Source organism: Pituophis catenifer, unplaced genomic scaffold (genome assembly GCF_029215685.1).
Source record: "Pituophis catenifer annectens isolate HBS135680 unplaced genomic scaffold, rPitCat1.0.hap2 SCAF_2, whole genome shotgun sequence".
Taxonomy (NCBI): Eukaryota; Metazoa; Chordata; class Lepidosauria; order Squamata; family Colubridae; genus Pituophis; species Pituophis catenifer.
Genome location: NW_027256882.1, coordinates 259,256,129 through 259,281,773, shown reverse-complemented (window position 1 = coordinate 259,281,773; position 25,645 = coordinate 259,256,129). Strand labels below are relative to the sequence as shown.

Here is a 25,645-nt window from a genome sequence, read left to right as displayed (position 1 = left end):
GGTGGTTTGTCATCAGGTGCTAATATATCACCTGTTTTTGTCACCTGGGATTTTATTCTAAGTCTTACCAAATAATTGTTTTTTTCAGGTTAAATTTGATTGGTTTCCATAGCCATTCACACTGGCAGGCAGAAACATTAACTCTGAAACGAATAAGTACCATTTTTTGTATGGTATTTTCTGAATCTCAACCAAATATTTATTGATTAATAATGTAAAGTGTTATACGGCCCTATCCGAGAAAGAGGGAGGGAGGGAGGGAGGGCGAGAGAGAGAAAGAAAGAGAGACTTGTTGATTTTATCATCTTGGCAAGCTCAGATATATTGTCCTATTTCATTTTGCTCATAGGTGAGGTGAATGGACAGATTTTAACAGGAGGGCATAAAAAGCTTTTGTGTGCTAGACAGGGATGCAGAGGGATCACGGAAAGTGAAAGTGAAGCTATTCAAGTGCCAGCTGCCCTACTCTATGAGCAGAATATAGAAATAACCTTTGCATTGGCCCTTTCTGAACACCTTGCTATTCAGTTGTGTGCAGAAGATATACCTAATAGTTTGTATTCATTTTAAAAACCCACCTTTACAAAAATTTTCCTCCCAATAATCTCCAAGTAGAAAAAAAAATGTAGCTAAGGAAACGGTGATCCCACAACTTGTATTTTAATTCCGTGCATACAGAAGAACGAGCATAATGCTGCTGTCATGTAGCCTTAATTTAGACAGCTATTTTAGTATTAAAATAGATTTCTGTTCAAAGCTATCTTTTGTCTTAGTGGTTGTTCTTCAAGTATTCAATTGCATCTAATCCTTCTCTGATGTTAATTTTAAAGCACAAAAGGAAGGTGACTACGTTCAGTAGAAAATGTCCAAGACAGCCTCTTATTTTGCATAGAGACTACATGAAAGCTCAGATGGTACCGAGCACTGCTTCCTATTGGTTGGCTCGGCTGTCTATCTCTGGCTGCTGAAAATACTGGCTCTTGTTTCTTTGCTACACATGAACAGATGTGCTGAGTCTGGAGGGTCTGATTTATTTCTCAATGGAAAGCAGTGCAATTTTTAGATTTTTATTTCTCCTTTTCTGCGTAAGATTTTCATCATCTATGGACCAAATCCCTGGAAGAATGGAAAGGAGGTCAGTGATTTTATGAGTATATGCAAAAAGTGTGGGGGCAGCTGAATAAAAGGTTTATGTTTGTGATTTGGAGAGGGTAGTAACCATATTGTTCATTCAGATGTTCATGATTAGGGAAGGTTTTTTTTTTTTTTGACGTACTAATCACAGAGAGGCAAATAGTTTCAACATTCAAGATGCTGAGCTTATTTACTTAAAAACAGAGGTGTCAACATCAATGGAAGTTCTCTTGATGAAATTGTATCATATATGGGAAAATAAACAGTTCTGTTGTGTACAATCTTATACTTAAAACTCAAAAGCGATGAGAGAGATTAGTCTCTGTTGCGTCTCTTTTGCATCTCTCTCTTGCCATGATGGTTTGGTTTTCTTTCCTTCCGCACTGTTAATAACAGAGATATAAATAAAATAGTGTAGGTGTAAAACAGACAGCCAGAAACGGTACTGATGACACTGAAAAAAGAATTTTTTAAAAGATGAAATGGAGCTTATAATACGAATTTTGATGCAAATTCAGGTTTATCAGAAAATATGCAATCTCATTCTTGTTCCCTGTACACAATTTTATTTGTGCAACATAAAGCAGCCTCAAATATTCCCCCGGGGGCTTGAGTTGAAGAAAGTTACAATTATAGAAGGAAAAATAGTTACACAGAGAGATGTGCTTTGTTTCACCATTAAAATGCAGGTCACATTAAAATGGGGAGGCTCATAGCTGTGCCTTGGGGAGGGTGGGGTAATAGACAGGTGTTTGTATTAATCTGTGTCTAATTGTATAGATCTGTAGTTTGGCTAAGAGATGAATTAAAGTTTACTAGATATTTAGCTTAATTATATTATTGGCTCATAAATGCAAGTGGGGGAAAAGCCACATGAGTGATTTGTAATAACTTATTGCATTAAATTTTTCCACTTTTAGGAAAGTATTTCCATACATATATTTAAGTCTCTGGAATGCAGAATTTCTCCAGTTCTGAGCTCATGATGTAATTAGGATCAGAATGAGATGTAAGATAGCTTTTCCTCTTTCTTGTCATTTAATAATCCTTAGGGCATGGCATGGGCAGTCTTAAAGATGATAACTGATTTATTGCAAAAGTGGTTGAGAAAGTGATATTTTTGGGAAGAAATTATCTTGTCTGTGGAAGGGAGTTGGTAGTTTTTGTGCTCCCCTGTGTGGATCTTGTTAGTTGGTAATTCTGCCTGTGTGTAATAAAGCACCACTGACATAAAGATTAACAGCCCTATCCTGTAGAATTTGAATGGCAAGCAGACCGATTCAGTCTATTATTTTTTCTCAGAAAAATGAAAAAAAATCCGTTGATACTTAATTCTTCTGACTATGTTTTCCCTATGCACAGTCTCCAAATCATAAGTGGATACTGGAGGTGATTATTGGTGTCCTTTCTATACTTTGGTATCTACTGCTGTTGTGGTCTCCAATATCTGAACAAATCTGAATGATTTTATTTGGGGAAAATACTTTGTAATTAATAGTGTTTTTGTTGTCGTAAGCTACATGAAGTCAGTTTACATTAAAATATCATGGATCTGAGTTGTAACATATTTGGCCAAACCCAAGTATCACAAAACTTAATTTTCTGCAGCAGCAGCATTAAATGTTAATGCCATGAATGACCTTTACAGAAAATATAGGTAGCTACACTTGTAGCCACATTTCAGGAAAGCAAAGTTCAGATGTTTTTTATTTTAAGCAGAATTGAAAGATGCTAATTGGTAAAGGTCTCCAAATAGGTCCTCATTTCCAGGCTCAAGAAGTGAACATTGTCAATACTATAAAAGATAGTTGTGATGCTGAACCCCTGTGTCTGTGATGTGTTCAATATTTTGTATAGACATTTAGTTTATGCACTTGATCATAGGGGCCGCTTGCTTTCTACCAGATGTATATCCATTCCATTAACCTGCTTAACCTTTAATTTGGTGCCTTATATAGCATCATCTTGAGCCTTAGCCAGAATACAATATTCCCAGGTACTGACAGCTCATCCAATTCAATGGCATTTGTGCAATTTGGCACCTTAGTTCCGTCCTCCAACAGTTCTTGTGACTGACTTATCATAAAATAATACTTTCGGTCTCCAGTGAATGCTCAAAATTTTGAAAAGCTTTTGCATATAGTATAGAAAAAATATACTATAGAAGAATTATATTATTTCAACATAGATTAAAACTATGTCATCAATATAGATTTTAAAAAGTGCACAAAATCTCATTAACACATTGAACAAGAAAGAGGCCAAAAGATACCCAGGCTTGATTTCCCTAGGTATGGTTTCATATGGACTCGCAGCCCTGATTAATTTAACTTTTAATGAAGTACTAAGTAATTTAGTTAGAATAGTAAACCCCATTAAAATCAAAAGGTGTCTTCAGGTGAATAAAAATAAGTCTTATATTATGTATTTAATACATAAAGAAAGAAAAAAATAGATGCAAATAATATAGTCAAATAGTTCAAGGCACGGTTAATAGGAATAGAGGCAGAGAAAATATAACGTAATTTTAATAGAATCATGGAGAAAAATTTTCTGTGTGGTTGCTAAGAGCTGACAATGACTTAATGGCATATAATCAATCAATCAATTTTAAATGGAAGTCATATACTGCTTTGGTTAGAGCTGAACCAGGAATCTTCTATAGAGTAAATGGAATTAAAAAATAAAGTACTGAAATTATTTAGGATGAAATGGTGTAATACTGGAAATAGTACTTTATCAATTTGCATGAGAATTATAGTAATGGCTTAAAGATTTGAAACAAATGATATAAATGTAAATGTTCAAGAATAAAAACATGAAAATGAAGTCATAAATAGTGTGAAAAAGTTGAAAATGCTAAAGCTGCAGGTGTAGATGATATAATTGGAAACTAAAAATTAAATGTGGCTTGTTTATGGAGTGGCTATCAATGTGGGAGTGGATCTCTTTGATGATTAGAAGAATGTTGCTTTTATAAATAAAGGGAAAGATAGCAAGAATATAAACCAGGGGTGTCAAACTCTATCGTATTGCAACTCCCCCCCTTTGCTAAACTGGGGGAGGGCGTGGTCAGTATGTGACGTATCTGGTCCGTGGTTGCGAGTTTGGCATCCCTGATATAAACAAAAGCTAGTTTGTTAAGTGGGATTATGAAGGTGGCTTTCAAAATTTGGATTCACAAAGTATGAGAATTAACAAGGATCAAAAATTGTGAAGGATGGTGTGGCTTTACTCCAGGTAAAGCATGTGCAGATAGAATTTACTCCTCCCCCCCAGCAGGTAATTATGAAACATGAATGTGAAAAAAATTGCTGCATAAGCATTTAGAGAGAGAATATCGTAAGTTGACTGGGTTTGTACTGTGTAATACTTTGCACATATACAAAGTTGAAAATTCATTGATGAATGAGATAAAAGAAGTCATGATGCAAGTAAAATATGTATTAAAATAAATGGAATTCCTTAATGAACTGAGAAGGGAATAAGAGGAAAGTCTGTATTCCTTCCTTAGATGTTTATTGCATTTATGCATAAATGTGTAAGAATGTGAAAGAAATGCATGTAGTGACATAAGACCATAAGGTGTTAGACATTAATACATCTATACTATTATATGCAGATGATTCTCTGTTGTTGGCTGAGAATATGAATGATTTGCAGTGAATATTAGATAGACTGTATGATGCATGTAGAGTGTGGATCTGAAAATTAATGTATCACAGAGCAGGTAATTGTAGTTGACAGAGAAAATGAAGTGACAAATTATGAGTTATACAAAAAATAGCAGAAAACTACATAAGCAAATGAATTCTAGGTGATAAAATATTTACTAAAGATGGAGTAATGGATCAAAAAAATTCAAGACATGTAAACGTATGTAGAAAGATAGTGGATAGGATTTGGTCTCTTAACAAGGAATGAATATTTGTTGAAAAAAATAAGAGGATTATACAGGTGCTTCTGCTCATTTTGTTATGTGGAAGAGAGTTGGGCATGTTGTGAGAAACAGAAAATTAAGTTGAATTCAGTGGAAATGGTGTAAGGAAATGAATGTGATAAAAGAAAAAAAGACAGAAATAAGAATGAATGGGTGATGAATGTAGTATGTGCAAAAATGAGCAATCAGTATGAAATAAGTTTAGATGGTTAAATAAAATATACAGAATGAACAACAACTGAATTACAAAATTAATATTTGATAGAAGAATGACATAGCTTGAGAGGAAGAAAAAGTCCAAGGAAATCATTGCTGGTAGGATTTGATGAAATTCTCAAAATGTGAATGGCCAGAAGTTTAAACAAGAAAAGGCTAAGTAGAAAGAAGTGAATGAGCATTTTGGAAGCAAGAATAGAAAAATCTGGAAATATCCAAACAATCAACCTAGATGTTCTTATCTTATTAACAGATACTCATCTAGAAACTAAGCATTTACAATATTTTGTATATTGCCCAAAATGTAAACATTGGGAAGCCTCCCAGAGTTGGTTATCTAATGGGCAGCTATATAAATGTTTTAAATAAATATATTCCACACAGTGGTGAAATCTGAACTGGTTTGCTACCGGTTTGCTGGCTGCACATGCACGCTGCGTGCCAAACGTGTGCTGTATGCGCATATGCAGTGTGTACCAAACACACATGCGCATGTGCAGTATGCGCCAAAAGGAGGCTTGGGAAGGTAAGTAGAACAGCGAGGGAGTATCAGCTGTGCCACGCAATTTAGATTCACTAGAGAGCTGGATTCTAGTGAATCTAAATCGCGTGGCACAGCTGATCATCGGAAATACTGGTTCGGAGGAACCGATAGGTTTTTATCACTACTGGTTCATCTGAATCAGTGCGAACTGGTAGCATTTCACCACTGATTCCATAGATGTTCATAGAGCTAAGCCAATTTTAGTTCGGCTGTTGACAGAATTAGAATAGGATTGATACATATCTTATACCAAGATTATGAAATATAGTAAATCATATTTATATTTAGAGTTAGGGTTAGGGTTACATTTTTCTTGAAGTTCATAATATATGAGTCATGGCTATTTACACATTTAATTGATTTTTCATATTATGGCAAAATTGAGCATTATTCAGAATTTGCAATGAAAGGGACAATGGAGGGAGGGATAGAAACTCTGCACAGGTAGTTCTTGATTAATGAGCATTCATTTAATGAGCATTCATTCAGTGACCATTCAAAGTTTGGAAGGCTTTGGATTGTCCTTGAAATTCTGGCCATCCCAGCACCCCTGAGCTCACATGATCACAATCTGCGCATTTGGCAACCAGCTCATACTTCTGATGTGCAGTGCCCTGTAGTCACATGGTTCACGTGACTTTCCCTCCTGGCTTTCCACAAGCAAAGTCAATAGGTACGCTGGCACAAGTTGCTCTTGTAACCTGTGCACTCTCCCCAGTTCTGCGGGACTTGTGCTGTGCCTTGCTGGTCAACTGCACTCTTGTGCAGCCTCTCTGAGCCTGGATGTGCTCATGCTGTGCCTTCCCAGCACTTGTGTACTCTCCCTGGCCATGTGCACATCCTCATGTATACTACTCCATCCAGCAGCAGCCATCCTTATGGCACGCCTCTCCACCATCAGTGTATTCTTATGCAACCTCCCAGAGTCTTACTACACTTGTGCCAAGCTTTCCTGGCTACTTAGACACCCTTCCTGGTCACTTGTATATCCATGCACACCAGTGGTAGGTTTCAAAAATGTTTACTACCGGTCCTGTGGGTGTGGCTTGGTTGGCATGGCATGGCTTGGGCATGGCTTGGTGGGCATGGCAATGGAAGGATACTGTAAAATCTCCATTCTCTCTCCAATCCAGGGGAAGGTTGCTGCAAAATGCCCATTTCCTCCCGATCAGCTGGGACTTGGGAGGCAGAGAATAGATGGGGGGGAGGGGGGCAATCAGAATTTTTACTACAGGTTCTCCGAACTATTCAAAATTTCCACTACCGGTTCTCCAGAACTGGTCAGAACCTGCTGAAACCCACCTCTGATGCACACCCTTTCTCATCTACCAGGTACTTCAATTCTCACCACACTCGCACAAACCTCCCTTGCCACCCACACACCCTTGTGCCCCATCTCCAAACCTTACTAAGCCTGCACTAAGCCTCCCCCACCCAATAGCAGCCACCCCAAGCCATGCCATGTGCATACCGGGCCTCCTTGGCCATCTGCACACACACTCCTTTCCCCAGCAGCAGTCACTTACCTGCTTGCAAGCTGCTTGGGTCTTGCAATTTCTTGCCAGCTTCCCCACTGACTTTGATTATTGGAAGCCAGCAGGAAGTTGTGAGGTGGTGCTCGCTTAGTGACTCCAGGTTCTCACTTAATGACAACAAGTATTTCAGGGATTGCCATTGCTAAGCATTGTGGTCACAGTCTTTGTGACTGCATTGCTTAACAATGGAAATTCTGATACCAACTACTATCATAACTGAGTATCACCAGGTTAGAGAAGGCTGGGTTAAGCTGAAATCTTTTGTCAGCCTTATTTTTATTTTCATCACCAGAATCATAGGTGCAGTGGACTAGCTCTGTTATCCTCTTTGATTTCTGCTGTCTACCGGAAATGAATGTTCATGTCTTTCTTTCTTCATGCAGTGTCCTTTATATGTGTGTATTATGTGTACAATATTTACATGTATGAAAAAGGTGAGAACAGAGTCATGTTAAGTCTTAATTCATTTTAAACTCACAAATCAATTGAGGTAAGAAAATCCCTTGGACAGCTACTTCTATGATTTGTGCTAAAGCCTTGATTAGTTTCAAATATGTCAGTACAATTGTCAGTACAATTTTGGGAAAAGATATTATACATAAGGAATTTAATGTGAAGGTGGACCATATAAAAGGTTTCCACATAAACATGGAATTTGTTATTCTATCAAGATCTTTGTCTTTACTGAGTCTGGGGCACAGGAAAGAAGATGATTTTTCATAATTGAAAAAAAACATACTCTCCTGGTTTTAAGAAATGGATGCAGTATATTAATTTGTTACTCTCTCTTTTTTTTTGGAAAAGCTGTTGTGTTCTAAAAATGAGAAGATGTACTACATTGCTATATGATTTAGATTTAATGAGCTTAAGGATAAAATTAAATGAAAATTGTTATCTCTATTAATACATACTTTTTGTTTTTTTTCTTGTCATGCTAAGTTTATTTTAATCACTACAATATATCTAGGTTTTCTTTCTTCACACTTCACACTACTTATCTTTTTCTGTTAGTGATGCAGGTTTTTTTTTTATTTCATAACTTTAAAATTTAAACTAATTTTTTTAAAAAAGCGTTGGGAATAATATAGACTTCTAGGGAAGGCTGATCAATTTCACAACATTAAATTGTTCTTTTTGTTAAAAATGGCTACGTGGGAACATAGGACTGGAGAATATTTGACAATTCCATACCGCAATTCTAGAACTTCACTTCCTCACTAACAACTTTCTGAAAATTCAGAGGCCTTCAGTTTGTCATCCACTTTCTTGCTGTTTTTTCATGTACTATTTCATGTACTATGTCTCTTGCCCTGTCTACTATCCAGTTGTGGGCTATGCTGTCTCTTATCTGAACATTGCCTTGATAGAGACTGTTTTCCCAGTGTCCCAAATCTCCCAATATAACATTGGAAATAAACCATTATGCTCAGTCAGATGCTATGGACATGTCTTCTTTGAAAACTCGAGCCAACTTAGTTAATAATATTAGTTTCAACTCTGCTGCATATTGTGGATTTTCAGTTGTCTTGTTCTGTATAGAATTACAGATCTAAAGTATGAATGTGTACTTACTAAAAACAACTTTATAGGCTCTAAGTTTCATGAAGGACCTATAGTCCTATATGACCAGAACCACTACTACATATAAGGAATTGAATTGAAAAGTAGCAACAGGAATTTCAGGATGGTCGGTATATTTACCCAACTACTCCTGGATTTATATGTAAGTTAGGGTTTGCACTAATAAATAGTTACTTGTTGCCTAGCAAAAACAATATGTGGACAAGAGAGGCACAATGCTCTTCTGAATTTCAAAATCCTCAGTGGTATCTATGAGTTTGCTTTGAGATATTTTAATAAATTTTCAAACCCACAGTGATAACTATGGGTATGCTTTGGATACTCAGACATTTTGTTCACTTAAATTTATTGGCCATCCAACTCCAGCGGACTTTGGGTGGTGTAATATGCATTTCCTAGAAAGCTTGTGTGTGGCTTTTCTTCAGATCTCTAATGTGACCTTTAATTGATAAGCCGATTAAATACTAAATACTGACTAAAAAGATTAGCCTACAGCAGATTTAATGTTGAGTGCAGTGACTGGCACAACAGTTAAAATGACAGGCGGTCATCAGCCCAAACTAGCTGCCTCCCTTGACCCAGGGTGCTTTTCTAGCTGGGAATATAGCAACTGCCAGCTGTCCAATAAACAGCTTTTACTCTGGTTAGCTATGGAGGCTTGCATAAGAGACCTACCAGTTTGCTTAACTCAATTTTCTGTGTTTATGTGGTAAAATGAACCCCATTCAGACTGGGCTCACACAAAAGATTCCCGTAGAAGGTAATCAGATGGCTTGTGATGCAATATATAGGTAATCCTCAATTTACAACCGTTCATTTAGTGACCATTCAAAGTTACAACGGACATTGGAAAAAGTGACTTATGACCATTTTACATACTTACGACTGTTGCAGCATTCCCGTGGCCACATGACCAAACATCAGCTGCTTCGCAAATGACTTATATTTGTGACGTTTGCAGTGCCTTGGGGACATGTGATCAGCTTCCGCAATCTTCTGACAAGCAAAATCAATGGGGAAACCAGATTCACTTAGCAACCATGTTACTAACTTAACAATTGCTGTGATTCACTTAACAACTCTGGGCAAGAAAAATGGGGAAACATTCACTTAACAAATGTTTCACTTAGCAACAGAAATTTTGGGCTCAATTGTGGTCATAAGTCGAGGACTACCTGTATCATAAAAATGTAAGGTAGGGGTAAAGGTTTCCCTATCCAGTTGTGTCCGACTCTAGGATGTGGTGCTCATCTCCATTTCTTGGCCAAGGGAGCCAGCATTGTCCGAAGATATTTTCCATGGTTATGTGACCAGCATAGCTATATATGTCAAATATATAGCACGGAATGTTATTACCTTCCCACAAAGTGATACCTATTAATCTACTTGCATTTGCATTCTTTTAAACTGCTAGGTGGGCGGTTTGAATAAACATTTATCATAAGTCAATTTTTTCATTTGCCATTGACAAGAAAGGAGTAGGGAACAGGGAGCTTCACACTGCATCACTCAGACTTCTGCCTAGTTGGCAGAACTCCAAAATTCGAACAGTACTTATTGTGCTGCAGCTGTTCCCAAACCATTGCATGCATTTTTGCTACCTGACTTTGAAACATGAAATATAGTGAAATTTTCTCTTTCCATTTGGCTTCCCTTGTCCCCAGGTGTACTGAACTGGGAAGAGTTTTGCAACAATTTTATTTAAATGCAATAACTAGTCTCTCAGGTATCTATCAGACTCTAGCAAAAATCTATTTTAATCTACTGCCAGTGACCTGCATGTTTCTCCACTGCCAGAGTCCCACCTTTTTAGCCTGAGACCATGAAATGCATTTGTTCATGAGCTGCATTTGGCTGCCACTTGCTTGGTGTTTAGGAAATCTTTTGCAGCATCTCTTCAATGAATATTTTAATCTTGATTTTTATTCATGGATTTAATGTTTTGTTTCCTGGTTTTGTTTTTAAAAATTTATCCATACTTACCTGGATGTTTACCAGAGTGGATAAATATCAAATACATAAAATGAACCCACTTAACAAACCTGTTGATTTACCAATAGTTGTATAACATGAAGCTTCATTCTAAATTCAATATGGAGAACTTTTTTCCTAAAAGGATGTTTAAACTTTTAAATAGATACACTATTTCACAGATTATATTGCAGTTTGAAAGTAGTAAATATTGCCTTTCTGCAGTTTAAGTAAGGTACATACTTTTAAAAAAAATGTTGCTCAAATGCTACTTTTCTGTCTGCTTCTTTGCAGTTTGTTTGTATTCTCTGATCAAGATCTACTCCAGAGAAATGGTAAGGCTTTAATTGTCTCCTGCAAATTGTCACTTCCTGGAAAAATACAGGTCCAAAAAAATTTACAGAGGAGTTTCAGGTGACTATAGGTCACCAGCAGATAGTTTAATTAATTCAAACATTTTTAACCTTTCTGTTCCGCCAGAAATATTCCTACAGTAGCTTAGGAGTGATAAATAACAAAGATGTCTGTGTTCAGGGATACAAGCTAAATATAACACCAAAGGAAAATATGGATGAGCAGGGAAGCCATAAAAAAACCAAGCAATAGTTCTTAGAGTCATCAACTGAAAACAGTTCAAAGAACTGTCCCATTAGATCTTATATTTCAGTAGATTTAATGGAATGAGTCTGCTCCTTACTTTTTTTCTGCAGTGGTTGCGTCTAATTAGTATGTAAAGAAGTTATGTAGTAGTATGCAGCCAGTTCAGACCAGTTCGGGCTATGCCGTCCTATTTAGCCACGTTTTCTAAGCCTGCATGCAAGCCACATACATGAGCAAAGCACATGCATGGCCACGTGCATGCATGGAAGGCTGCGCACATGTGTGGAAGGCGCACACACACATTTTTGATGTGCGACGAACTGGTGGTAAAATTATGAGAAACCCATCTCTGGAGTTATGAATGAAAAATAGGAGGTGTCACCACTGTGACATCAGAGAACTTTCCTCCTGCTTTCCCCTAATTCAGGATACCTATTCCCTTTCTCTTTTCCGTGACTGGGATGCTGAAACGGAAAATGCATAACTAAAGGGCGTGAAATGCTATTTCCTTGAAATGCAGGTAGTCCTTGACTTGCAACCATTCATTTATCAACCATTTGACAACCAACAGCACATTAAAAAGTAACAACAGGTCCTTGTATTGATGACCGTTGAAGCAGCCCCACAGATCAAAATTCAAGTGCTTGGTAACCTGGTATGTATTTATGATGGGTACAACATCCTTCTGGTCATGTGATCGCCATTTCATCCCCTCTTTTATTGGCAACTGACATCAAAGTCATTAGGGAAAGCTAGATTTGCTTAATGACAGTATAATTTGCTTAAAAATTACAGTGATTTGCTTAACAATTGTGGCAAAAAGGTCATAAACTTAACCATGACTTATTTAACAACCGGCTCATTAGCAATGGACATTCTGGTACCGATTGTGGTTGTAAATTAAGGACTACCTGTAGTAGACAAATAGATTTGGAGAGAAGATACTTTTTGTTTATAACAGGCCATAATACAGTTGATTCACCAGCTTCCTAAACAAAATCTCTGAGCATTAAGAATTGTTCATACTAATGAAAGGCAGTCGAAGACTATACGTCTTTGTGTTCTACAATATCAATGACATACAGAAGAACTTTTAAATATATAATCTTTTTAAAAAGATTGGCTCAAATTATTCACCATGTTGGCTGCTGTGTTAAACTACATCTGATTGATAAGCTGTCTGCCCAATACACACACACACACACACACACACACACACACACACACTTTTTAAAAATATTTTTATATCAGTCTCCTCTTTGATAAAAAAAAAACCCTCAAACCTAAAAATAGTTATTAAAATTGTTTATTGCTAGGATTAGTTTTAATTGGAATGTATTGCATGTTGTTTCTTTTGTAGGTCGACGGTATGATGGCAGTGTGAAGCCCAAAATTAATTTACAACAAGTAGCAATAACACAGGTATGGAGACACCAGAAAACTGGATAGTAAGTTCTTAGATGACAATATTTTCTTTCCAAGTCATGTAGCATATTTATGTTCCTTGACCAAATTATTTTCAGTGTTATACAGCATATATTGCACCTGGGTTGTAAATCTGTATGATTTACTACATATATCTTTTTAAAAAAAATATATTGATGACACCAGATAAATTCATGAGTTGGTCTCACAAGATTTGTCCATCCAGGACAATTATTATCCTGGTACAAACTCGATTGATTGCAGAAGTAGTGGCACATATCAAACATTAAAATAAAAAGGAAAAGAAAAGGAAAAGAGACTCAACTCTCCATGTTGATAGTATAACTGAGAAATACTCACTTGATGGTTTTCTGCAAGAAACTCTGGATGACACATTTATTGGTACTTAGGAATATCTGGTATATATTTTATATATTTGTAAATGTTGTTCTTTTCTGAATATCAGCAGTTCTCAATTTTTCCCAGAAAGTATTCTAGAATTCTATTACAATTTTTTTTTGTTTCTCTTAGTAGCTACAGGTTGTCTTTGTCTTAGGGCCAAAACTGAGTTCAACATTTCTGTTGCTAAGCGAGACATTTATTAAGTGGATTTTGCCCCGTTTTATTACCTTTCTTGCTATAGTTGTTAAGTGAATCACTGCAGTTGTTAAATTAGTAACAGTGTTGTTAAATGAATCTGGATTCTCCACTGACTTCACTTGTCAGAAGATTGCAAAAGATTGCAAAAGATTGCAAAATAACCCCAGGGCACTGCAACTGTCATAAATATGAGTCAATTGCCAAGTTTCTTAATGTTGATCACATGGCTATGGGCATGCTGCAACGGTTATAAGGGTGAAAAATGGGCAATGGTCAAAAATGGTCAATGGTCAAAAATGGTCAATAGTCATTTTTTTCAGTGCTGTTGTAACTTCAAATGATCACTAAGCAAGCTGTTGTAAGTTGAGGAATACCTGTACTTATCAAATAATTGTTTACCCCCCCCCCGTCTCTGTGTTATTTTTTGCTATGTTGTAATGACATCTGTTGCAGATGTCATTACAACCCCAGTTCGCACCGGTTCTATAGAACTGGTAGTAAAACCAGCAGGAGGCTCCGCCCACCGACCCCAATTCATCAAATGCTTCTGCGCATGCGCACAAGCAAAGCAAGCGCGCATGCACGGCCCCGTTGCGAACCAGTAGTAAAGATAAGTACAACCCACCCCTGATCTGTTGTCTGCTGGCACAAGTGTGCACAGGACTCTTTGGTACAGTTGTGCCAGCAGGGTGGTTCTAGATCCTCCATTTATCAACTCTCCTTCTAAAACCTTCCATATTCTTGCTCAGTGTGCTACCACAATCCAATTTATTCGAGAGAAATTCTTACACAAAATTGTGTGAACTCAACAACAATAATGTGGCACATCCTCTGATTTTTCTCAATTACTTAGCCAGATATACTGGGCTAAAATTTAAGCCCTCTTAGAATAAGTGGACTGACTCAGAAAGAAATTCAAACGTATAGATAGATAGATAGATAGATAGATAGATAGATAGATAGATATAGATATAGATATAGATATAGATATAGATATAGATATAGATATAGATATAGATATAGATATAGATATAGATAGTATGGAATCAGTGGGGTCGAAAGACAAAGGGAGAAAGGAGAATTGAACAATTAATTCCTTCAGTTCCTCCACTCAGGAAAATATACATAGAACAAAAGCAACTAGAAAAATAGAATATAGTATAAGAAAATAACAAAAGCAAATGAATTTCTAATAGCTTGGATAATTTCTTCTGCTTTTCCTATGAGAAAGGAAGGTGTAACAAAAAAGAGTCTAATGTTTTTTAAAAGCCAACTTGAAAGAGTTGAATTTCTTGGCTCCTGATTGGTACTTCAAGTTTGATTTTACAGGACTTTGATGGTCTCTGCCAATTTTCTAGATTAACAGAATTTAGGTTTCATTGACAGACCACATTTGTGTTTTCCTTCATCTCTTTCATGTCTGAGTCTCTTGAGATGGGATTTCTCTTTTACATTTCTGCTATCTCCTGAAATTTCCAGAATCTCATTTTTAAAATTGGTACCCTATGTAATGTCACAAAGATGTAATTTTGTTTATATTTTTATGAAAAATATCCACAAATTCAATGTCTGAATTAGCTGATACGTAATAAAATTCCTGCTGATAAGCAGCTATATAAATCTTTCCACTATTATTAACATAAATCAATATATCTTCTTGTGTCTAGAAGGATAAAAATAAGAGTTCATATCTCAAGCAGTTCATATGCAGATATTTATATTTTAGCACAATAATTGTATAGTGTTTCACTAAGGCAGTGTATCACTAATAGCACATGCCATTTCACTCTAACAATAGTAATTTAAATGATATATATTTTAAAAACTGTTCAATGAGCTTTGTCTACACTAATGATTAGACATTTATTACGAAAACTATCCATATTTTTAGAAACTCTGCTTTTTACTTATGTATTGGGGATGAACAGTAATTTCTTATGGTGTTTAATAAGCAGAGCTTGTCTTACTGTTAGACAGAATTATGATAGCCACCCTGAAGCAGGATATTGCTAGGTTTTTACTTTCTTATTATTATTATTATTTTATTTTATTTTATTTTGAATTTGTATACCGCCCTTCTCCCTGAGGACTCAGGGCGGTGAACAGCCAAGTAAAAACATCAAGTACAAATATTAAAATACAGTTAAATATATATATATATAAATTTGGCCCGATTAAATAAAAACAATAAACAAAACACTTAAAAACACTTAAAAAATTAGGCCAGCCCGGCTTGCTGGAAAAGGGAGGTTTTAAGGGCACGGCGGAAGGCACTGAGGTCTTGGATTCTCCTTATCTCTGGAGGCAATTGATTCCAGAGGGTAGGTGCCCCCACAGAGAAGGCCCTCCCCCTGGGGGTCACCAGCCTGCACTGTTTGGCTGATGGCACCCCGAGGAGGCCCTCTCTGTGGGAGCGCACGGGTCGATGGGAGGTCGTCGGTGGCAGCAGGCGGTCTCGAAGATAGCTAGGCCTTATGCCATGGAGCGCTTTAAAGGTGATAACCAACACCTTGAAGCGCACCCGGAAGACCACTGGGAGCCAGTGCAGCTCGTGCAGGAGCGGTGTTACATGGGAGCGCCATGCTGCTCCCGTCACTACCCGCGCTGCTGGTTATGGGTTATGAGGATTTTGTGCAGTATCTGCATGATAAAATTGCTCAGATTCGGGAAGGCTTGGCCTCTGACTGGGTAAGTTCAGATGGGATGATTGAGGCAGGTCTTGAGAGTGTTATCTGGGAGGAGTTTGATCCTGTAGACAGGATTCTGGGATGGCTGAAAGCAACCACATGTTTATTGGACCCTGGTTGGTGCTGGTTCCTGGGAGGTTACACGAGGCTGGCTCCAGAGGATTATTAACGCTTCTTTGAGTGAGGGTGTCTTGCCGGCCGCCTTGAAAGAAGCGGTGGTGAGGCCTCTCCTCAAGAAGCCCTCTCTGGATCCGGCTGTTTTGGCTAACTATCGTCCAGTCTCCAACCTTCGTTTTGTTGTGAAAGTTGTTGAGAGTGTGGTGGTGTGGCAGCTGTCGCAGTACCTGGATGAAGCTGTCTATCTAGATCCGCTCCAGTCCGGCTTCAGGCCTGGGCACAGCATGGAAACGGCATTGGTCGCATTGGTGGATGATCTCTGGAGGGCTCAGGATAGGGGATGCTCCTCTATCCTGGTCCTGTTAGATCTCTCAGCGGCTTTTGATACCATCGACCATGGTATCATGTTGTGCCGGTTAGAGGGGTTGGGGATGGGGGGCACCGTTTTGCGGTGGTTCTCCTCCTATCTCTCTGACCGGTTGCAATCTGTGTTGGCAGGGGGGCAGCGGTCGACCCCAAGGCGTCTTGTTTGTGGGGTGCCGCAGGGGTCAGTCCTCTCGTCCCTCCTGTTCAACATTTATGTGAAGCCCCTGGTGAGATCATCCATGGCTTTGGGGTGGAGTTCCATCAGTATGCTGACGACACTCAGCTGTACATCTCCACCCCAGGCCACTCCAATGATGCCCTTGAAGTGATGTCCCGGTGCCTGGAGGCTGTGCAGGCCTGGATGGGGAGAAACAGGCTCCGACTCAACCCTTCCAAGACCGAGTGGCTGTGGCTTCCAGCATCCCGATATAGCCAGCTGGTGCCATTGCTGGTTATTGGGGGCGAGTCATTGGCCCCCACGGAGGGGGCTCGCAACTTGGGCGTCCTCCTGGATGCACGGCTGGCTTTAGAACAGCATATGACGGCCGTGGCCAGGGGGGCTTTTTATCAGGTTCGCCTGATACGTCAGTTGCATTCCTTCCTGGGTTGGGACTCCTTACGCATGGTCACTCAAGCACTCGTCACTTCCCGCCTGGACTACTGCAATGCTGTCTACATGGGGCTTCCCCTGGGGTGCACCCAGAGGCTCCAACTAGTCCAGAATGCGGCCACGCGGGGGATTATGGGAGCGACGGGGCACTCCCATGTGACACCCCTCCTGCGTGAGCTGCACTGGCTCCGGTGGTCTTCCAGATGCGCTTCAAGGTGTTGGTGACTACCTTTAAAGCGCTCCATGGCTTAGGGCCTGAGTATCTACGAGACCGCCTTCTGCCGCCAATAGCCTCCCACCGGCCAGTACGCTTGCACAGAGAGGGCCTCCTCAGGGTGCCGTTGGCCAGACAATGTCGGCTGGCGACCCCCAGGGGGAGAGCCTTCTCTGTGGCGGCACCGGCCTTTTGGAACGACCTACCCCCAGAGATACGTACGATCCCGGATCTCCAGACTTTTCGTCAGGCCCTTAAAACTCACTTATTTCATCTAGCCGGGCTGGCTTGATCCCATCTTTCAGTTTTAATTTGTAATTGATTTTATTGGAGTTTTTTTAAATTGTGGGCCGAAACTATTTAATATATTTTTAAATTGTTTTAAATTTTGTATGCTATGTTTTTACCTTGGCTGTTCACCACCCTGAGTCCTGCTGGAGAAGGGCGGTATAAAAATCAAATAAATAAATAAATAAATAAATAAATAAATAAATAAATAGTCAGAATTGAGATTTTAGTGTAATGTTCTAGTTCAGATTTAGGATGGGCTCCATCTCAAAGCAAAGCATTTTGGACTAGCCTTGACGGCAAGTCATTTATGGAATTGAATTTATGTTGCTCTGGTATCTAGTAATTCAAAATTAAGTGTTGAATTTATGTTGCTCTGCTTTCTAGTAATTCAAAATTAAGTGTTAGTAGTATGTTAAAGGAAGAACACTAATTGTTATTTCTTACTTGGTTGCATGCAGATTGGCAATTACAATGTAAGCACTAAAGAGAATTTGGAGAAAGAATCTATGATTCACAGCCACTACAGTCCACTGAATGTCACCATTAATGGAAGCCCCTGTATTCTATTCTGGGCCAGAAGGATCATGATTAAGCTTCAGAACCACACTCAGCTGGATCTAACAGACAAAACATTTGGTGTTCATGCATCGGTGGATGTTGCTGATTCAAACTGCAGTGAAGAAAATGCAATGTAAGATTTATGGAGATTCTCAATCATCCAGGCTGTGCTTGTCCCAAAGGTGTTTTTTCCAAAAGATGACTGAACTTTCTTGATTTTTTTCTTTAAAAATGTTTCATTTCACATCCAAGAAGCTTCTTCAGCTCTAACCGAAGAACTGAAGTAGCTTCTTGGATGAGAAACGAAATGTTTTCAAACAAAAAAATCAAAAAAGTCCAGTTGCCTTTTGAAAAAACAAAAACCTTTGGTGCAATGTAAAATTGTACCCTACTGTGGAGTTTTTCTAGGTCTGAAATAAAATTAAATGTTTTTTTTTAAATCAACAATGCAGTATCCTTGTGGCAGTGAAATGTTGAGCACTGAACTAATATAATGACTTTGAATGTTCCCAAATATTCTACTTGCTGGAGCCATAATATTGATGAATGCTTGCCGTTCTATGTTTGTCAGAGATGTTTGTCAACAAGGTTGTCTGTGTTTTAACTTTCATATAACCCAAGAAAGAAAGAAATAGATTATGAGATAGATTGAGAAGAAAAGGTTTTGTGATGTATAGAAACTAAACGCTAGACTATGTAGCAAGATATATTTATAGAAACTTATGCTAAAATTAATTTGATAATCTTCAAAGTATCATAATATCCTGTGTCTGTGACAAATGCAGTTTATTTTAAGCCTAATTGTTGTCTGTTCATGAACTGTAACCATGAAATATAGCTGTAATTCAATTTTACTATGAATGGAATATAGGTGTTACTAGGTACCTCACTAATGTTATCCTGAGGTCCTGTGACTCCCTAAATAAGCACCATTGGATACAGTTGCTGGCTTTTATTCAAGTATTTATTGTACTATAGGAGCTCGGCACAAGCAAACTGCCACTCTGATACATTATAGGGCCACATTTTTTGCACCAGGTTATGATTTGGACAAGCAATGTCTGCAAGAGGTATCAAGAGTTCATGTTGTGCCATTACCAAGCTCTGCCCCTTTTGTGTGTTTCGATGGTACCATGCAACCATCTTAAATAACTTTGATGAATTTAAATTTAACTACAATCTCTTCTTTCTCTTCCACCTCTGAATAGTTCTTGATTTAATTGTCCTTTTCCATCTAGGCTTTCACTTAATTTTGGTGACATTGACAATTTGAAAGGATTTGTTATCAGGTATGTTTTCGAATATTAATCTCCACAGCACTATTACATTAAAACTATACTGTTAGCCTATCTCCATTATGATAATGTGAAAATGTGAAAACATTTTGCAATAAATACAATTTCCTTTACAATACAACAGACGCAAGAATCTTTCAGAATTAAAGACCCATTCATTTCAGTAAATATATATATATTTCTCAGTTGAAATTATCAGGACTTAACAGTGCTTAACTTTGGAAGGCAATATCCATAGGCACAGTTGCATGTTATCAAAATTTAAGAGAATAATTGCAAATATAGTTAGCGTATCTCACTTTTGTGCATTGTAGAGATCACCTGTTAGGAGCAAATACTGCACTATGCTTTTATTTAATCTGATTTCTGTTTCCTTAATGTTTTAATGAAAATGTATTTTTATGATGTTTGGTAGTTCTGTTTCCTTATTTTGCAATATTATGTATGCTATGCTGGGCTTTCAGTTTAAAATATGTACATACAAGTTTTCAAAATTCCAAATTGCTCTATGAAATTTTGCTTACAAAGGTGATATGTGTGTTTTCCATATTAATATATGTAAATTAGTGCACTACATTAACATCCAGTACGATTTAGCCTCTTATTTTTCTAGCCTTTAATTTAGACAGTGTTTTTAAAGTATTAGACACACAAAATGTCAAGGCTGTTGTATTATTTATCTAGAAATGTATTTATGATAAGTTTTAAAAGGAATATTTGCAAACAGCAACAACCTGCTCCTGCTTTCTTTTCCATTATCTTGATTTTCTGGCAGTTTAGAGTATTTTTAGTGTTTAACAGTGAAAACAAAGAATTGAAAGGCATACATTCTGGATCAACTAGGAAATCCCATGCAATAATAATAATATGAAGTTGGTATATCTTTATGAGATTTATTTACATATATAAACAAAAACTGGCAAGATTTACTGTAATTATTTTTCTGATTTCCCCTGGCAGATTCATTCTGACAAACAGTTACTACAAGCTCTCCATTCAAAATTGGTTTACCTTACACAGAATCCAGCTTATTTACAATCAATCTGTACAAGCAACATTCAACGCAACACGAATACATGCACCAGCAATCTATTCTTATCACTGTGAACATGTCAGCAACTTGCAGAGATATGATGCACTATTAACACCCAGCTCTGCAAACGATGCAGCCAAGCACTGGGAAGTTACTTTTATTGATTTTCAGGTAATGTGTGAGAAAGCCAACTGAGGCCTTTAAGCAAATACTTATAAGGCTAGATCTGTGCAGTAAGGAAGCTTAAAGAACCTTTCAATATAGATCACGGCTGCTGAATGCGTCATGCACTGGCCACGCCCACACCCAGTTTAGCAAAGGGGGAAAAAGGCAGTCGCCTTGTTCTTACAGACTTGCAATGGAAGTTTAAGATTTATTCAGAAATCTCTCCCACTGTGTGCAATAAATGTCTCCATTTATTGGGGTATTGGGGGCCTAACTATTGTCCTCTTTCAAGACTTGCACGTGTGAACTTTTGAGATTTTATATATGAGACGATTGATAAAAATATCAATAAACTTCCCAAAAGAATCATAGCCTGTATCCTAAATGTAAATTGGGAAGAAAGAACATGAGATGATTTGGGACGCCTAACCTTTTCCAGACTGAGTGCCCAAAGCGCGCACGAAGATCCAAAATGCAATGCACGCGCACCCCTGCGCATGCACCCCGGCCCCATGCATGTGCACACCCCCTGCATGTGCCCCCCTGCACGCATGTGCCACTGCATGTGCTGCACCACCACATGCGTCCCATCCCCCCATATGCACCCCACCCCCATGCATGTGCACATGCCCCCAGCATGCACTTGCCCCCATACATGCATGCCTCCACATGTGCTCCCATGCATGCATCCCACATGTGCCCAATCCCACGCATGCACACCCCTGTGCATGCGCCCCACCCCCACGCATGTATGGCAGAGATCCAAAGACCAGCTGACTGGCAGGAGGCGGTGCATGCATGGTGGAGCTGAGCTGGGGTGACGGCTCACATGCCCACAGAGAGGGCTCTGTGTGCCATCTCTGGAATGCATGCCATAGGTTCGCCATCACTGATCTAGGACAGTGATGGTGAACCTTTTAGACACCGAGTGCCCAAACTGCACACACGTGCATAACCAAACTGAAAGGTGTGTGCGCCTATGCGAATGTGGACAAGCATGGACATGCGTGGACATGCACGTGCATGGACGTGCACGTGCACATGTTCACGTGTCCGCATGTCCATGTGCAGATATGCGCGCATGTGCACGAACATGCACATGTGCAGAGATGCGCACATGCACAACAGAGACCCGAAGACCAGCTGGCTGGTGGGAGGCGGAGAATCCCAACACCAGCAGTGCGGCAAGATGTAATATCTTTTTCTTTCATGAGCTTCTGTTTCATCGTTTGCAGAGAAACAGAAGCTCATGAAAGAAACGCCACAGAGATCTGACCTGGGGCGAAGGCACACATGCCAGTAGAGAAGGCTCTGCAGAGAGGGCCATAGGTTTGCCATCATGGATCTAGGAGATAATGAAGTTTGAATTTTAATATAAAAGCATTTCATTAAAAGTAACTACTTACTCTGGGCTAAATATTCTTAGAAATGCATATTAGTCTTAGAATATACAGGTTTATTCAGAGGTGGGCATCACATACTGTAACAATCGGTTTGCCCAGAAAATGTGAGCGTGCAGGCGGCATCAAGAAACCGGTGATTATATATGACATGATAGCGCCAGGGAGGTCGGCAGGCCCAGCCTCTGATCAGAACTACCGGTTTGGCTGAACCGGTCAATATCGGCAGCAGCAACTGGGGTTATTAATATGCTTCTTCCTGAAAATTCTGGTATCACCATTTTGAAGTTATATTTTTGTTATTGTAATAAAATGATAGACTATATTAATGAATTACACGATATGAACATTACTGGTTGTTTATTGTTTTCCCAACTAGATGTTGTGATAAGATGAAACGGCAAAGGCACTTACAAGGGTATATAGTTTGAGCTTTCATCTCACTGATTTGGTTTATGTAGTTTGGGGATGGTTCAATTTGTGTCAAGGTAACACTTGAGGAAGTTGCAAAGATAAGTAAACAAGCCAGTCAAGGAGAAAAATAGCTTAACTGTTTTCACAGCAGGGATGTCTGCAGGCTGTGATTGAAAGAGTCAGTTTGGCAGCCATGACAGTGTGATTGAAGCTTAGACAGTTTTTATGTGCATTGCACAGAATGGTTGTCTCTGTTTTAATAAGCTATTGGGTTTATCTTCTTGACCCTGGAATTACAATCTTTGGTAGTGTCTTGACTAGTCTTATTTAACCAAATTTCTTTCAGATGTGTTAGTAGTACTATATCCCAAGTCATTTGGAAAGTGAGTAAAGGCTTAACGTCTGCAATCTCACACATATATCTATATACCAGATTTCTATCCTAGTTTATTTTAGAATTCCTCGATGACACACAAGAAGCTCCAGAGAAATAGATTCTGATTTCTATTTCAGCAACTGGTACTGGGGAAAATAATCACCAATAGTGATCAAAGAATAGCATGCCCTTGAATTGCAAGGGGAGGTTGTCTTAATTTAGACTATTTGATTTTCTTCACAGATTCAAGGATTTAACATTGAAGACGGACAGTTTGCTTATGCAAAAGATTGTGCTTCCCTCTTCCCACCAGCCATTCTAATGGGTCTAGTGATGTCTCTGATACTGCTTCTTGTTTTAGCTTATGCTCTTCACATGTTGATGCACTTAAAATCCATTGACAGACATTATGAATGCAAAGCATCTTCTGCTTATTATCCACAGATGAAAGATATTGATACAGCAGATGAAAAAGAGCCCCTGAGAATCAATGGGCATGAAACCTATGAACTTAGAAGCCAACAATATTCTAAAATCTATATCTAACCATTATCCTGGGTGGTTGCTCTCATCCCATGGTTAGACAGCAAAGTGCTTCAAGAAACTTTTGCAGCTATGACCTCACAACACTCCGGAAACAGAATGCCACAACTTTAATTTCAATCAAACAATTTCAAGTTCTCGTGATTTTGTGGACATAAAAGTAGAAGTGCTACAGTGAAGTGCTTCATTACTCATAAAATCCAAAAACAGATCACATGGATGACTTTGTTACGTTTGTCAATACTAAAAGCAACTTGGAGATGTAAGGAGATGTTTCATGGTCAGGAATGTTTTTAGAATTGTAATATTGACTGTTTGATTAATTAATTGTCTGGAATTTATCTAACAAGGTGGAATTTGCTGCTGTTCTAAAGCTGCCAAATTTTTCTTCCCAATGAAAGTAAAATATCACAGCCAAAGATGCATAACAAAAATAAAGGTCAGTTCTTCAGATATGGTCTAGCAACATTCTATCTTGGTGTAGCAAATAACATTTTAACTGCTAATGAGCTGAAAAGTGACTATGTGCATCCAAATCATTGCGTCTGGTTGCAGTGTGAAATGCAAATGCCAGCCAAATAGCAACCATGTATGGCTTGTAAAAATATATGAATTTTGTCAGTTACATCTCAGTGTTATACAAATTTGCTGTGGGTAGCTTATCTTGTGATGCTTTTGTGCCAAGAGGTGTCCTTGGCACTGAACATTGTTCACTTTTGTTGTATTTCACTGAAATTATAAACAGTTTTTGATGTTCCATTCTTCTAATATTGAGCTAATTTTTTATGACATGGTTTCTCTGATAAATGATCAAAGAATACCAGACTGTTGGCATTAATTTCCAAACATGTCATTCAGAATAAGATAAAAGAAAATGAATCTCAGTGGGAAGGAAAAATTTAGTGTAGCAAACATTGCCTCTGATACTGCAAAAGTATGACTGTTGTCTTCAGTTTTAATTTCCAAAGCCTTGAGAGTCACATTTAATAATGATATTTTTGAAGAAAACCAAACAATTGTTCAAAGGCAGAAAGCCCCTGGTCTCTTGTAACTGTATCAAAAGAATCTATTGTTGTAATACCTTTTGAATTCTACCCCAGATGTATCCTCTATTCTATAAATACATCTCCAACATAATATCTAGGACAGCAGTTAGAATGTTTTAGCCCATGGATGAAGTTGTTTTGAAGCCATACCATTGTAACCACTGCATAGGTGGTCAATACTCTTACAAAACTGAAAGTTGTATTCCAGTGTAGATACAAATTTTGAAATCCCATAAATGTTAAATTTTAAGAAACATTATCTGGAATCAGTAAGCCAAGAACTTAAACAAGCCAACAGGAAGCAATGAAGTGCTCTTAATTGCCTTGTATTTTGTGTCCAGAATTTGGATACTATCGTAGAAGGCAGAGCTGGATTTTGTCTAACATTTTTGTTATCACCCATGTCTTGGGAAGGGGAATGTGGAAAGTATTCAGCCATTAGACTGCATTCTGTTTCCCAGCATTTTGTTGTCATCTACATAGTAATGAACATTCTTACCAAGTTTCAGGTCCTAACTATTAATAGTTCTCTTTTGTATATAAAGGGAGAAAGAAAGAATATTGCACAATTCTAATCTCATGTTGTTTTATATTTAAAAAATAAATAGCATTGATCTCACAGAGAGGATTACATATTAAAATTACATAACAGTATCCTAAAGTTCATTTTTCATATAAATAGAGTAAATGAAACAAAAATAGAAAGAAAGCCAGAGATAAAAAAATAATTAAAACCAAGTATACCCAAAATAATAAAATGGCCACCACACAATATGCTATTATAAATATATTTGATAGGTTTGGGAAATACCAGGATCAGATAGTAGCAATGCAGCCTCTCTGCTCCATACATGCAGTTATTCTTTCACTACTTCTGTTCCTCTCAATTACTTCTCAATCTTTCCTAGGGAAAGGACCAGCCAAGTTGACAGTGCATGTTTTATTAGGTTTTGCACACACACACACCCTTTTTTTCTTGCGTTA

At 38.2% G+C, this 25,645-nt stretch overlaps 1 protein-coding gene across 1 annotated transcript; it reads left to right on the top strand.

Moving 5' to 3' along the window:
• Nucleotides 1–1,040: 1,040 nt before the first annotated feature.
• LOC139311363 (V-type proton ATPase subunit S1-like protein) lies at nt 1,041–23,618 on the top strand. The gene is made up of 7 exons (XM_070935782.1): nt 1,041–1,135; nt 11,216–11,256; nt 12,882–12,943; nt 18,290–18,522; nt 19,628–19,678; nt 20,645–20,888; nt 23,316–23,618. The coding sequence occupies exons 1-7, from the start codon at nt 1,041–1,043 to the stop codon at nt 23,616–23,618; spliced, it is 1,029 nt and encodes a 342-aa protein (XP_070791883.1).
• Nucleotides 23,619–25,645: the final 2,027 nt, after the last annotated feature.

Bases quoted from the DNA above. Each gene is read 5' to 3' on its own strand.
- LOC139311363 (XM_070935782.1), top strand. From the start codon at position 1,041: ATGGAAAGCAGTGCAATTTTTAGATTTTTATTTCTCCTTTTCTGCGTA. The intron at 11,257-12,881 runs GTAAGGCTTTAA...TTTCTTTTGTAG, and splicing joins AGATCTACTCCAGAGAAATG to GTCGACGGTATGATGGCAGT. The intron at 19,679-20,644 runs GTATGTTTTCGA...TTCCCCTGGCAG, and splicing joins TTGAAAGGATTTGTTATCAG to ATTCATTCTGACAAACAGTT.